General features: G+C 46.0%; 1 protein-coding gene across 1 annotated transcript in view; it reads right to left on the minus strand.

The window, feature by feature from the left end:
• HTR2A (5-hydroxytryptamine receptor 2A) overlaps positions 1-5,094 on the minus strand; it is a 46,849-nt gene extending 41,755 nt beyond the window's left edge. Inside the window, exon 1 of the mRNA XM_054993207.1 lies at positions 4,671-5,094. Coding sequence (XP_054849182.1) covers positions 4,671-5,094 — 424 coding nt within the window. The remainder of the gene's footprint in view (positions 1-4,670) is intronic.
• Positions 5,095-15,816: the final 10,722 nt, after the last annotated feature.

Genomic DNA, 15,816 nt, shown 5'->3' on the forward strand with positions numbered 1-15,816 from the left:
CCAGACAGAGGGGAGTTTAGATTGCTGAGTGGCACGGAGGGCAATCTAAACTCCCCTCTGTCTGGAGATCAGGAGGCGGGGCCACCAGCCATGTGACCATTTTCTCTGAGGCCACTGAGTTCCACCACCTCTTTTCCCAGAAAAAAAAGCCCTGGGGCTATGTACTGCGGTCTACTACCTACCGTACCAGGGTCAGGCTGCCAGCTGTAGTGGGGTGAAAGATTGAAGTGCTGGAGGGGTCCCGAAATACCTGAAAGCCTAGTGGCCCAGCCATGGGTTAATACGGCCCTGTGCCTGACAAATCTGGCTGTGTCCAACCACTGACCAGAAGTCATACCTTCTAATCAGGAAGGTTCCCCAAACCCCCAGGGGTACGAGGCTATTTTCTGGTCTGGTTACTGACCTGAACTTTTCATGCTGACTGGTGAGCACGGGCTCCCATCCCGGTTCATCATTCTTTAGTTTTGCCTTCCCCTGCAATGTGAAATCATGCAGAAGGCTGACAAGAATCCTCTTCAGTCAGCCAGTCTGTGTTGAATGAAGGATATGTGTTGTGGTTGTTGTGGGTTTTCCGGGCTGTATTGCCGTGGTCTTGGCATTGTAGTTCCTGACGTTTCGCCAGCAGCTGTGGCTGGCATCTTCAGAGATGTAGCACCAAAAGACAGAGATCTGAGAGATCTCTGTCTTTTGGTGCTACACCTCTGAAGATGCCAGCCACAGCTGCTGGCGAAACGTCAGGAACTACAATGCCAAGACCACGGCAATACAGCCCGGAAAACCCACAACAACCATCTCTCTTCATCGATTTACTTTTAAACAATAGGGACACACTTTTGGGGTTTCCGTTTAAAGCCCAGTTCAGTCTTGTGCTTATTTTCATCTTTACATTTGTTCCCCCCCCCTTTGGTTTCGATGGGAAACACATCCTGACACATTCATCTGATGAAGGGAGCTTTGACTCTCAAAAATTCATACCTTGGAAATCTAGTTGGTCTTTAAGGTGCTATTAGGCCGGAAACTTACATTTCCAACTGTAAGTCACTTCTTAATTTTTCATCCAATTTGGATGAAATTCTCAGGGATTGTACCCCTCACCCAAGCGATCCTTCCAGCTAAATTTACAACAGATTGGAGAAAGAGTCCAAGTCTCTTAGGAATTTAAAAAAAGCTTGTGGATTGAAACAGAAATACATGGTGTAGAGTCTTGAAAGCTACGTATCTCGTTCCCGTGAAATGTATTTGGTAGTTCTAGGAAGGCAGGCTGGGTCACACAGAAGACAATACTTTGCATCTGCCACCTCAAGGAAGGTGAACCTCAAGGAAGAGGGAGACATTTGACCACCTTCTTCCTCCTCCGTGGACTGAGAAGGCCACTGAATCAACTGTGGGCATGGATTCTGCCCCAGAGAGAGGCACCACTATGTCTTGAGCTCTGAGGTCTCACTAAATGAAGTCTTTGGAGTGAGTGTGTGTGACCGAAGAGTGTTAACCACTACTAATGTGAATCAACATCTACACGCTGCAATCAGTAATCCACACAGAGACGGACAACTGCATGATTAATTTGTCCACTTCGGCTGGTAAAAGTAACACACACAGACAAACTCATGGTTTTGGAGCACTGTGACCAATAATACACAAGACAGACAATTATTTCTGTGTGCCGCACCACACACAGAGAGCGAGACAGATTGAAATGAATTAACTACTGAGGGTAAGGTAATACAGGAAAAATCTTAACACTGTCTAAATACTAGCAGAGATCTGGAAATAGCTTGAAAGAGAACTAATTCCTAGCAAAGAGAGATCTTGGGATGAGCCACTGATGAGAAAGAATACTTGAAAGCCTTTCCCCCAGTCACCAAACCACCAGTGCCTGGTGCACCACTATGAAGAGAAGACCTTTCTCTTCTGCTGTAGGATCTGTTTGACTCTGAGAATTGGAAAGCTCCGTTATCAGTTTAATACTGATAATAATTTAATAGATAATTTCTATCCTGCTGCTACCTCAGAAAGATTGGATGTACATTTTGTTCTTATCTCCTGATGCTTTCTCCTTCCCCTTGAATTCTCCTTGACCTATTACGAACCATGTTGCCAGGCACTGGGGAAAGAAATGAAATGAATGAAATTCATTCCTTTGTTGTTGTTCCCATTGGGTTTTGTTACCCCAGGGAACATAATGAATGGAGCTTCTCTTTTTAAAAGCTCATTGTTTTCATTCATTTAGAATTAAACACACATTTCTGGTGCACAGGCTAGAAGTTATAGGCAAGAGTCAATCTTTAGTCCTGTGTAAATGTTCTTTAAGTGAACAAATTGGGATGCCACACCCACTGGCTGTAGTCCCAGTTTCTACATGGATTCTAGCATCATCTGCCAGCTCAGGCAGGTTCCTGTAGAGGTGGCACAGAAATTTTCCAAATAAATAAAAATACATAAATGTGCAAACTCTTGGTTGCACAGGGCCCAACATGGGTACACAGAGTGGTATGTAGTCTCCTTGCAGAATAGCTGTCCCCTGTAAATCTTTTGTATGTGTAACAAATGCCTTCTACCAGGCTTTTGCTATACATTAATTATATTTTGGGAGGCTCTTGAGTCAGGGAGATGCCTGTGGCATTTGAGAAGCTGTCTCCTGTCAGAGAGAGAAGTGGTGGGTACAGTCAGTTTCCTCTAGGGATGCCAGCTCCAAGTTAGGAAATTCCTGGAGATCTGGGGGGTAAAACCTGGAGAAAGTGGGGTTTGGGGAGGGAAAGGACCTTGGCATGGCATAATAACATAGAGTCCACCCCCCAAAGTAGCCATTTTCTCCAGATGAACTGATCTCTGTGGCCTGGAGACCAGTTGTAATTCCAGGAGATCTCCAGCCACTGGAGGCTGGCAACCCTAGTTTCCTCAGATTGGCTCTGATAAGGTTATTGAGTAAAGTGGCATTTAGGATGATCTGGGGGGATTCTTGTGCCCCTCATGTAATTGCACATTCAGAGGATGTTCCTCAAATATGGCAGGGTGATTTATTACTTAGCGCTATTTTCTGCACTATGGCCTGCTGTCCTTCTGAAATAATCATTGTACAATGTCTTTTACCTTCTGGGTCTTTTCCAAAACATTATTTACCTTTCTAAATGGGTAAAAGTGACTTGGTAATGGCCCTGTACTTAAAATACGGGAAGAAGGTGCAGTACAAGGCTTCTCTTCCTCAGATTGTCTACCAGAAGAACGGATAATGCCCTTTGAGGATTTCTGAACTCCTGCAGGGTCGAGGGTGTTGCTATCTCAGAACAGACAGCATACACAGTCTCATCAACAACAGACAGGTTCACAATAGTCAGGTTCATTTTCAGAGAACGGGGAAAGAGCTGCCATCTAGCCAGAGTCTCTCTTGCTCGTCTCAGCAGAAGTTTACGCACAGTGGTGGTCTTTTGCCAGGTAGTTTAGCCTTTTGCTATCCGCACAGAGAACTTTATTAAATAAAGATTGAGGCCTCACTTTATTTACTGAAGCTAAATGTCCACATAGCAGTCCAAGCACCCTACTGTACCAAATTTATGAATCAGTTTAGAAATGTCCATATAACATTTCAATTCAGAGGTGTTCTTCAAAAGACTGATCCCTCTTCCTGTCTATCCCATCTCTTCTATTATGGAAACAGGCCAATGTTTAAATGTATGCAACAGCTTTATGTTTTGTTTTGTTTTTACAGTGATGAGTCTTCCGTCAGAGGAAAGACCCATGGGTTGAAGGAAGGCTTCACATGTGGCAGAGCAGAGCGATAGGATATAGCAGGGCTTTTTTTCTGGGAAAAAAGGTGGTGGAACTCAGTGGGTTGTCCTCGGAGAAAATGGTCACGTGGCTGGTGGCCCCACCCCCTGATCTCCAGACAGAGGGGGGTTCAGATTGCGAGCGGCGCGGAGGGCAATCTCAACTCCCCTCTATCTGGAGATCAGGGGGACGGGGCCAACAGCCACGTGACCATTTTCAAGAGGTTCCGGAACTCCGTTCCCCCACGTTCCCCCTGAAAAAAAGCCCTGGGATACAGGCTAGTATCTCCATTAATGGCCTAATTTAAAGATGGTGTCCCTCACCTGTGCTGTGAGTGGCATCATGGTATAAACTAACTCTGACGTGTCAAACTTCCATGTTATCAGAATAGGTGGGAAAACTACAAAAAAGGCAGCACTCCTTTACTTCCTAAAACACACACCTGTCCAGCAGCTAAAATTCAAGTTGTGGACCCAGAAGACCAAACTTCCATTCCCTGTTCTCTCAAAAACCCACTGGCCTTCGGCTGTAAAAAATGAATCGTAAATAACTCGCCTTACCTACAATGTCGAAAACAATAGATCTGCCTCTTTTAATGGCAGGATGCCACATTGTGCAAATGTTTAATAATGCAATAGCGAATGCGTGGCTCTTTTCATTTCAATCATGGCTGCTCCACTCCAAACATCATAATGCCCATTCGAATCCCGCCCCCCAAAACAAGCTTCTTTAATGATTTTCACAATGAGAAAGTAATAACTAGCAGCACAAAGACTCTGTGGCTTCTAGTCTGCAAAGCTGGTGGCTTGGGGCATGGGAAGCCTTTGTTTTAACTTTAGCCTGTATTGGTGGGGGTGTTAACAACGGTGCATGCAGTTTGGCGAGGGAATGTTGATAATACTCACCATAGAGTATGGTCAGCATCGATACAGGCATGACAAGGAAACCCAAGAGCATGTCAGCTATTGCAAGTGACATCAGGAAGTAGTTCATAGCATTCTGCAGCTTTTTCTCAAGTGATACAGCCATAATGACCAGAATATTTCCTGCAATGGTGACAACGATCACAACAACAGTCAAGAGAGCAGGCCAGTTTTTCTCCTGGGTACTGAGGAAAGATACGTTGTACGGTGGAGGCAGGCTCCGCTCGCAGGAGCGATTGGTCACCTCTGCCAAGTCTAAAGTCAGATTACACACGGAAGATCTGTTGATCTCTCCAGATGGGAACACGTTTCGGTAGAGTTTTCTCTCTTTGTGTAACTGTAGTAAGAAATCGGCTGTGGACAGTGTGGAGTTCAGCGAACTCTCCTCTTCACAGAGAATATCCATGTCCAAGACGTCTGAAATCAGCAAGGAAGTACCACGAGAATGCTGACTGTAGGTGTGTATTAGCATCAGTTTCTGGCTCGGTCATTAGTCGAAAGTTGATTGCCTGATCAGTGTAGTGCAAAAGAAACCGATAGATTTGCTCCCAATACTAAAACTCATTTTCATTTTCAGGTATGCTCCGATGTCAATGTATACTAGGAATCCATTTGAAAGATCGAATTCCTCTGCAGGATAAGAAACATAGACTTGAGGGAAAGGACGGGGAAAAAATACAGGGGGGCAAGCAGTCCATTTCCTTTCCCCTCCCCCCGTGTTTTCAGCCATAAGAATCTTCTTTCTCAACGACATCTTATTACTGCTGCTGTTTCGGCAATTTGAACGAGCATGTGTCCTGTTAAATCGGTTTGCCTCTCAAAGCAAGGCATCTTTCCTCCTTCTGAATTAAGACTCCAGTCCTAGTAATTAAAAATCTCCTATTTATAGTTCTTCTTCTGCACTACACTCAGTCGTCAACCTCATCATATTTCTCTGTCGGTTCTAAAGTGTTACACCAGGAATGGCAAGTAACACTGCATATGATTAACTGTCCTGGTGATTCCAGTACATTTGTGAAAATGAAATTTTTGATGACCACATGCCACAAGGGAGACTTACATTGCTCTTGAGATCCCAGAGACTAGATTCATGTTGTGCCTTGATTTACTTTGCCTGACGTTCCATCCAGCGGCGTGTTCACTCACCTCTCTTTCCAGTCTGCACAGAAGGATAGCCTTTTTTGTTCCAGTTCGGTTGACTTCTGAACTCCCAATGACAGCAGAAAGAGACTTCCTTTTTGTCCTTTGCTCCTGATAGACAAGCTGTGCTGTTGTCAGTTTCCTCGGCTCTCTTTTTCCCTTAAGGCAAGCCACAGAAGAGGAATCTCTGTGCTCATTCAAAGGGACACCCAAAAATGTATTTTTTTTTTTAAGAAGGAAGACTCTCTCCCCAGAGGTTCGCCAGCGATTCCAGCAGGAATGCAATTTCTTTCTCAATGATTTCTTCCAGTTTGTTCCGACCTCCCACTATTGATATGACATAAACAGCAAAGGTAAAGAGGGCAGACCAAAGAGGGTTGGCTTTGTTTCTCTGCGCTGCTGCAGCTTTGTGGGGTTTCAGTCCCTGGAGCTTGGAGTTTGAAAAAGAAAGATTGTCCAGCAGGAAAGATATCCTGCAGAGCGGCTCTCCAGAGTTGTAATGTGCTTCTCGGTGAAAGAGAGATGCAGAAAAGCCGGCTCTGAATGGTATGTGCCAGGCAAACTGTAAACAGGCAGATGACTCTCTCGAAGAGGCAGCTCCCAGACTGCGAACTGCTTGCACTTGCCGGCAATGCTGAGCGCATCGGAGTGTCAGTTTTGGGGGGCAGAACAGATGCCTTCGGACAGTTTCTGCTAAATAAAGAGAACCACTCTGGTATGAATTTTCAGCGGAGGGAAAGTGGAAGTTACAATGAACTGCAACTCAGCTGCTTGAAGGACTCTCTGGCTGGCGCTTGTATTTCAGAACAGCACAGGCTGAAAGAAATAAAGAGCAAGGACAGAGTTTTTTTGCCTTCTGGTTCTCGCTCAAAGAGTATACAAGACTTAAACTAGGAACAGCTATTCTGTCAGAGGTTGTTTTGCCTGTCATTACTTCACGGGGTTATGGTGGAAAATCTAGACAGCACTGCAGTCCGTTACAGCACTGTTTTTTCCAAACTGTGGCAGCATTTTTGGCCTTGAAAAGGATTCTTGTGCTACTCAGTCCAGTGTGTACGGAATGCCTGGGATGCATCTGAGAGCCAAGCTACAAGTGAGGAATGACACTTGAACGGCAAGTGAACAGACTCGCGTGTATTCCTCCCTGTTCACTTGCGCGCCACGTAGTGATCAAGTGGAGTGCGGAGCGCAAGTGAACAGGGAGGAATACATGTGAGTCTGTTCACTTGCCGTTCAAGTGTCATTCCTCACTTGTAGCTTGGCCCTGACAGGAGGTGGAGTCAGGTTAACAGAGTGCTTGGTTGCATAACTATCTTGCAGTATCCTGAAACTTGGCCCCTGCAATATGGTTCCTTCCCTCATTATTTTAAAAGAGGAAACAGGATCTGGAGATCTTTAATTAAAACACTGATTAGAGAAAGGGAGAGAAACATGAGATCATAACTCTTTTTTTGTTTTGCTTGCATCTTTGGATTTTAAGGATTGTTTTTAGTTCCACGAGTACACAAGAGTACCAATAAGCTTTAAAAAAGCAACAAAGAGGAAGCAGTTTATTAATTTGATGTGACTATAACTTATTTTTCAGCCAACTGGCTGCCCAAATAGCAAACAATTTTATATTTTCATTAAAGGCAGACACTTCCGTGTTTATTTATTTACTTACTTAATTTATACCTCGCCTTTCTCCCCAGTGGGTACTCAAAGTGACTCACAGCATTCTCCTCTTCTCCGTTTTATCCTCACAACAACCCTGTTTGGTAGGTTAGGCTGAGAGTCTCTCTGCACAGAGGACTCTTGAGTAGCTGGGGAGCATAGTTTTGAAGGACAGAGCTGGCTGAGATTGCTCTGGAGAGGACAGATTCTCTCACAGCCCTCTGCTGCCTCTGGCATGCTGGATTGTCTCCCCTGCCCGAGCCTTTGCCCTGCTCCCCTCGCTGCTTAAAACTTTGAATTAACCGAGCCTTGGCAGGGCAAAGGCTCTGGAAGGGGAGACAGTCCAGCATGGCATAGGTGGCAGAGGGCTGTGAGAAAATCTGCCCCCTCCAGAGCGATCTCTGCTGGCTCCATCATTTAAAACTATGCTTCCCAGCTAATATTGCATCTCCCGACACATCATGAACACATCAGAAGTCTTGTGTAGAGAGACCAGGGTTGGTGCCAGAGTTTCTGGCACCTGAGGCCGGGGGCAACTTCAGGGCTGTTGCCGCCCCCATGGGCGCGCACATGCACACCCACGCACACACACCCAGTCTGCTCAGTTGCCCCACACCGCCCTGGCCGCCTGTCACGCTTGGCTCACAGCTGTGTGTTAGCGGTGGTGGCAGCAGCATGAGGCAACTTTGAGCCGGACCAAATGAGACGAGGGTTGTGCAAGTTTTCTTGGAGGGACGGAATAATGACAGAAGAAAGCAAAGGGGAAGGGAAAGGGGAAAGACCTAGAGAAACAGCTGAGCCTCAGGGTGTGCGCTTTGAATGAGCTGCTGAAGACGCAAATCTTTCTTCCAGGCACAAGCCCCCCTCCCCACCCCCCATGCGAGGGCATCCTGGGAGAAAGCAGCAGCAGCCCACCCCGGAATGGTCTCTGGGTGCCCTCACGTCCAGCAGGCTTGTGCCTGGAAGAAGGATTTGCGCCTTCAGCAGCTCATTCAAAGCGCACACCCTGAGGCGCAGCTGTTTCTCCAGATCCTTCCCGCTTTCCCCTTCGCTTTCTCCTGTCATTATTCCATCCCATCCCTACCCCCAGTCCCCCCAAACAAACATCACTTTTCCTCCACTCCTTTCCAGTTTGTGAGGTGACAGGCAGGAGATAGGGGGGAATGCTTGGCATGCGTGCGTCCTCCCAGCCCTCCCACTCAGTTGCTCCGCAGTGCGCCCCTGCATCCCCTCTGCGCTGGAGGCGATTGCCGAACCTGCCTCCATTGATGTGCCGGCCCTGAGAGAGACTCTAAGAGTGCGTGACTGGCCCAAGATCATCCAGTAAGCGTCCACAGCAGAGTGGGAATTCAAACCTGGGCCTCAAAGATCCTAGTCCAGCACTCTACCTATGTTAAATAGTGGGTTCAGACATGAGGTAATTCAACAGCTCTTTATTTAGCAGGAACACAAAACACACTGACAGACTGAACAGAAGCCCTCAATATATATATAGCAGCTCCACCCCCCAGAATAACTGATAGCCAATGAGAACACATACTTTACAATACCATCATTTGCATAAACTATATACAATGTTTGAAGTAGGCAGGCCACTGATTGGTCTTTATCATAGAGGACCGATTGGCTGCTGCCTTGAGAAAGTAACCTGTGATATTGCAGGGATTAAGGACCAATGAGAATGCAGGCATTGGGAGCCTTGACTGAACCTTATGCTCAACACAGTATAGTGCATTGCAATCAATACAGTAAATACTTTAGAGGCCTTGCTCTGCCCAGTACACAACACCCCTCCCCCCTTAGTTTGGAACACCCTGTTGTTCGCAGATAGGCTGGGGAAGGTGAGCCAGAATACATTAGAGGCCCTGAGCCCAATACATCACAACCTACTACACAATGGTGGCTCTCACACTGGTTCTTTGTCTTGCTGCTGGATCTAGTTCAAGGTGTTTGATCACCCCAAGCAAAGTATGTCCATCCCCTCCTGGGCTCCCACCACTACTAGCAAGGCCTGGGAGAGGAAGCCAGTTCACTCCTTCACTGCTGAGGGCTGAGATACCCTGTGGTCCTTTGGTGCCCTCTTTATTGTATTGCCCCAAGCAGTTGCATGTGTGGCTTGGCTGGAGAACCAGCCGCAACTAAAGCCTCTGTTGGAACGTGGCAGAACAATGAGAATCTGGAACCATCATTTAATAGGGATGAGATGTGTATGTGTTTATGGGGAGCATCCCAGAAATTAGTCCTCTACTCTTGCTCCCAACTTCTAGTGCAGGGGCCCCAACCTTTTTGAGCTTGAGGGCACCTTTGGGATTTTGAAACAAGGTGGAGGGTGAAACCACAAAATGGACACCGCAGGAGGTGGAGCCAACTGCAAAATGGCTGCCACAGGAGGCAGAGCCAACCACACAGAGGAAACCCAAGTGCAGGGGAAAAGAGGGGTAATTTTAAAATACACTGGGAAACAGGGAAGAGAGAGACTAAAACAAGCATTGCAGTGGCAGTTGCCACTAAAACAGTATTATTTTAATCTGCACAGCTGATCAGATCCTCAGTAGCCAAGCCCTGCGGGGCACTAGCCCTACCCACTTTCTAAAAATACTTGGCGATTGCCAAGAAAGGTGTTGGCAGGTTCCATGGTACCCATGGAAATTACATAAGGGACCTTTCTGCTAGTGCCTTTCGAGTGCTGAGCTCTCTAGTGTCCCTGCCCAAGGACAAGGGCTTCTCCCCTGTAAGTGCAGTCCAAGAGAAATACACTGGGAAACTCAAATGACCTTCCTTGGGAGAGCCCCAGTAGCTGTTGAGTCCTGGTGGAGGCACAAAGAGGAGAGGTGATCAGGAAATGATGAATCCAACCGAGGCTGACTACGCTAACTGTGGGGGGGGGGGGGAAGCAGCTCAAAGGTTTTAGTGTTCCGCTGGTAAATGACAAGGAGGTGGGACATCAGGAGAATAGTCTTGGTTCCCATCAGATGGGTGCATGGTTTGTAATCTCAGTGTGCCGAGACAGAGTCAGGAAAATTTACAGATGTAAATGATGAAATTGTGGATGGTGGAACAGTTGGAGGACCCCTGATAAAGCTTTCTGAAACAAGTTGAAAGTCAGCCGGCCTCTTGTCGGGACCCATAAGAGCTGGGTCCACCTATAGAGAGAAGAAAAATACACATTAGTAGCTTTGCTGCAGATACTTACCTACGCGTCTCACACAGATTTCCTGGGAGCACCATCTTCCATGCACCTATAAGAGATAAGAGTGTGTCTTATTTAATTGGGACTGACATTTTCTGCATGGGTGCTATTGGACTTTGATATTTCGTATTGGCCGTTGCCTAAATGTACATTAGAGATTTTGTATTTTGGGATTTGATAATTCATTTGGTAAAATCTATTTGGAGGGCTTATTTATTGTTAGTGATGGATATTTGTAATATGTATGATGTACTGTATTTATTAGACTATTGATATTTATATTTATAACACTTGGGCACTTTGCACTTTAAGTTTCTATTATAAACATTTATACAGTATTCTGGTTACATAATTTTATTTCAGAGATTCTTGGTTATTCCCAAGATGTGGGTTTCCACTTTTTGACCTCCTTGGCAATCCACTGCTAGTTGTGCTCAGTGGCTGGCTGCCCCACGTCCTACTGCGTGACTCACTTAGCATTGATTCTTCTCGGATCAAAATAGGAAGAGACACAATTGAATTACCACCCAAGACACATGTACCTGACTAGGGCAGAAGGTGATTCCAAATGAAGCTTTTAAAGTACATCTTTGCCTTGAGTTATTGAAATTAATTGGAACATAATTCCAACTTGGTCCTGTGCTGTTTTTGTGTATTCATTATTGTCATATTATCGCATTGTCTGGAGTTACTGTGTAATAACTATGCTTAACCACTGAAGAAGGCCACATGGTCAAAATGCATTTGGTCAGGGTCGCATAAGATTCTTCTTTGAGTTTTTTGTAAGATTTTAATCTGAATTGAGGCTATATTTGGGCCTGTAATAGTTATTTTCCTGTAATAAATACATGCATTTTTGTATATTGACAGGGCTCATTTCAAGGGGGAACGCACAGGAACGCAGTTCCGGCAGTTCCCCAAAGAGGTCACATGTCAGGTGGCCCTGCCCACCTGACTCTCGGCCATTTTGGGGCCGTTTCGTCCTGGATTGGGGCTGAAATGGCCCAGATTGGGCCTCTGGCGGGTGGTGGATCACTCTCCTGCTCAGCAGTGACCCCATCCTGACCATTTTGGGCCCCTTTTTGGCCATTTTCAGCCCCTTTTTACCATTTTGGGCCCAATTTCGTCCAAAACAGCCAGGATAGGTGATGTCAGGGGGTGTGGCATATGCAAATCAGTTATGCGAATGACACATTTCTGGTGATGTCATGGCATATGCTAATGAGTTATCCTTATGAGTTATCTAATGAGTTCCTCCAGCTCTTTTTCTACGAAAAGACCCCTGTATATTGATACATATTAATGTTCTGTATTTAGTAATTTTAATATTTGGCCCACAGATTGGGATTTCTTTAACTTTCTTGGTTCTTAATTCAATTTTGTTTGGGTAAAGTTCCCCCTCCCTTTTTGTCCTTTTTTAGCCTTGAACTTCCCCCGTTGTGGTGTGTGTGGGGAGGAGATAAGAGGGAGGCAATAGCTATCAAGGGATGTGGGGATGCATCTCTCAGAGTGACAAGGAAGAAGAGTATTTAAAATACTGCAATATTGAAAAAGACTCCTGGTGTTCCAAGAGGCTCTCATGCTCACTGTAGCAGCAGTCTACTTGACCAGATCACGATCCCAGTCTATCCAGCTTATTAAGGGCTGATTTTGTGATATATAATAGTAGAGTAAATAATGAGGGATGTACATTCATTTACTGACTAATGCAAATGACACAAAATCCCATTATTATAATGAAAAATGAATAGAAGAACTAATGACATTAATATGTTTTGTTCTGGCACTTGATTGTCTACTGGGGAGATCTTGAGGTTTAGAGAATTCAAGCAGAGTTTAGACTCAGGATGAAGCTGACAGGGACCTTATCCACTCATCACAGTCAAGCAGATCTTGCATCCAAAGATACTTTCTTTCCACATTGCTTCCACCTGTCATCAGCGGCTCGGGGAGAACTTTCTTGGTTTTTACAGAAGCAGCCTCTCTCAAGCTATCTTTCTCCCTGAAACAGTGCTGTTCGCTTGGGAGACCGAGCCTTTTCAAGTTCTTTTTGGGGCTTTGCCAATTGCCTACCTACTATGTAAGTGCGCTATGTGAGAGGAAGTGTGATTGATTTGCTATTTCTGCTAGTGTGTGAGTGTGTTGCCATTTAGATGCTGTGTGAAGTTTCTTCCAAAAGCCTTTCCCATTTACCTTAATTTTAATGCAAGCGTTCCTATTAATTCTGTACCTGTAAGTCTGGTAACATCATTAGGTTGGGTCCCACATCTGTCAGTGAAGGCGTTGGCAGGTGTGGATTTTTGCTGTCTCCCCCTCCCCTAAGCAGTCTCTTCCAATGCCAGGAATGTTGATTCCCAGTGTTGCGATGCCTGTGCGAACTAATAGCCATTTGGGTGAGGAAAGGGGTAAAATCACTAGCTCCCTTTTCAGTCAGTGGAGTTGTGCTTGTGGATTTTACCCCCCCCTTCCTCCTCCTTATTGCAGCCTCCATGCTCAATTTGTAAGACCGTTAGTCCACATGGAGCCTATGGTCCTGGGAACCAACATTCAGGGGATTGCAAGGGGCTGCTGCGGGGCAGCAGAATGGAGCAAAACACCGTGCCTCTTGTGTGGATCCACTGTGATTATATAGAATGTGCACAGTTGCTGCATTCTGTAGATTCTGGATGCGTGTGCATGAATGATTGTCTTTCTGGCTGCAGCAAGCAGACATACGGTTGCCAACCTCCGGGTGGTGGGCAGAGCTCTCCTGGACTTACAACTGATCTCAAGGCCACAGAGATCAGTTCACTGGAGAAAATACCTGCGTTGGAGAGTGGACTTTATGGGATTATACCCCATTGAGGTCTCTCCCCCAGCCCCACCCTCTCCAGGCTCCATCTCTCAAATCTCCAGGAATTACCCGACTTGGAGCTGGCAGCCTTGACAGTGAAAATGATCACTATGCTGTAGCATAATGGTTAAGTAGTTGGGCTGTGAATCAGCACTCTTCTGGTTTGAATCCCATGAACTCTGCAAGTGGCCTTGGGTAAGCCACTCCTCAGCTCCCTAGTAGGGTTGCCAGCTCCAGGTTGTGAAATTCCTGGATATTTGGGGGGTGCAGCCTGGAAAGGATGAGGTTTAGGGATGGGAGAAAGTTCAGCAGGGTATAATGCCATAGAGTCCATCCACCAAGGCAGCCATTTTCTCCAGGGGAACTGATATCTGTTGGCTGGAGATCAGTTGCAATTCTGGGAGATCTCCAGCTAACACCTGGACGCTGGCAAGCCTACTCCCTAGCTGTATTCTGGGGATAATGATAACACTGATTTTGTTCACCACTCTGTGAGTCTCTCTTCGTGACATCTTTCACGAAGATGCTCAAGTGTAGGGAGATGCAATGTTAGCTGGGAAGCATCATTTATTTCACCTCTCTACACAGAGCAGGCAGAGGGTTTCTTAGTTTCATCTTTGCCTCCCGGAAGGCTCTGTCAATTTCACCTCCCCTTCCAGGAGGCGGAAATGAAATTAACAAACCTCCTGTGGAGCGATTTGTGCTGGCTCTGTGAAGACAGGTTAAACTACGCTTCCTGGCTAACACTGAGTCTCCCTACACTGGGGCGTCTTCGTGTAAGATGTCTCATGTAGAGACTCTGACATTTCCTGTCAAAACTTTCAGGAAACTGACACGAGTTCTCCTCGTATCAGGCGTCATTTGTTGCTTGACTCTAAGTGAGACACTAATCTATCCAGAAAGACAGTATATAAGCACACTGTTGTTGTTATCCGGGTGTCTGTTTTCCACTCAGTATTTACACTCATACCTGGTCTACACATGAGGGGATAGAAAGAATGGCACGCCATCAGACCAGGTTGCCAAAGACTTCCTCTTCCACTTTACCCCATTGCTTGCCTCTCTTGAGGCAAGAAACGCCTCCCTGTAACTCTGTAATGCTGCCTGTTTTCTGGAGGTGCCTCCAGCTTCCATACCACTCGGTCTATTGTCTACAGCCAAGCCTTACATTACAACCTTATCTGCTCCGATGCTCTCGACCGAGACTCACACTTAAGAGATTTACAACAAGCATTTTTTAGACTACAGTACCCACCAAATGAAGTGAAGAAACAAATCAACAGGGCCAGACTAGTACCCAGAAACAGTCTGCTCCAGGACATACCTAAAGGAACTAACAACAGAACACCACTGGTTGTCACCTATAGCTCCCAGCTCAAACCCATCCAACGTATCATCAGGGAGCTACAACCCATCCTGGAAAATGATACCTCTCTCTCAGAAGTCCTGGGTGGAAGACCTTTCCTTGCCTACAGACAGCCCCCCCAATCTTAAACGACTTCTCACTTACAATCATGAATCGGCCAGCAGGGTCACCAGCACAGGTACCAGGCCCTGCAACAGACCCAGATGCCAGCTCTGCCCCTATATCTACCCAGGGAATACAATTACAGGACCCAATGGCATCAACTACACTGTCTCTGGCTCTTACAGCTGCTCATCCTCCAATCTGATATATGCCCTCATGTGCCAACAATGTCCTTCTGCTCTGTACATTGGACAAACCAGCCAACCTCTACGCAAAAGAATAAATGGACACAAATCTGACATTAGAAATGGAAACGTCCAAAAACCAGTGGGAGAACACTTCAATCTACCAGGACATTCCACCAAAGACTTAAAAGTCGCTGTGGTTCAACAGAAACCCTTCAAAAACAAAATCCAACGGGAGGCTGCTGAATTGGAATTCATATGCAAATTTGACTCTGTCAAGCTGGGACTGAATAGAGACTATGAATGGTTATCACATTATCACAGGTAACAGATTTCCTTTACAGAGGCGTGGTCTGGGGGAGCCCAGAGACGCCTGGTGTGGGCTTTGTTTGTCAATTATCTCAGCCTGAGTGCGTGTGGGCTTTCGGGGACCACAGTTCTCTTTGTCAGATGCAGCTGGCAGGGAGAGCTGTGGTTATCGAGGGCTTATACTACATAGGAATTGTATACCTTCACTGCGGCAAACTGACTCCACACCAAAAGGAGATGTTTACATTTACAAGCAAAGGAATGTTTTGATTGCCTTCACACTAATTGCATTGTGTCCCCTTGTGATATATGTCCCGTTCTTTCCCCTCCCCTCCTCTTCTGTATTTGAC

The sequence above is a fragment of the Eublepharis macularius genome, chromosome 1 (genome assembly GCF_028583425.1).
Source record: "Eublepharis macularius isolate TG4126 chromosome 1, MPM_Emac_v1.0, whole genome shotgun sequence".
NCBI lineage: Eukaryota > Metazoa > Chordata > Lepidosauria > Squamata > Eublepharidae > Eublepharis > Eublepharis macularius.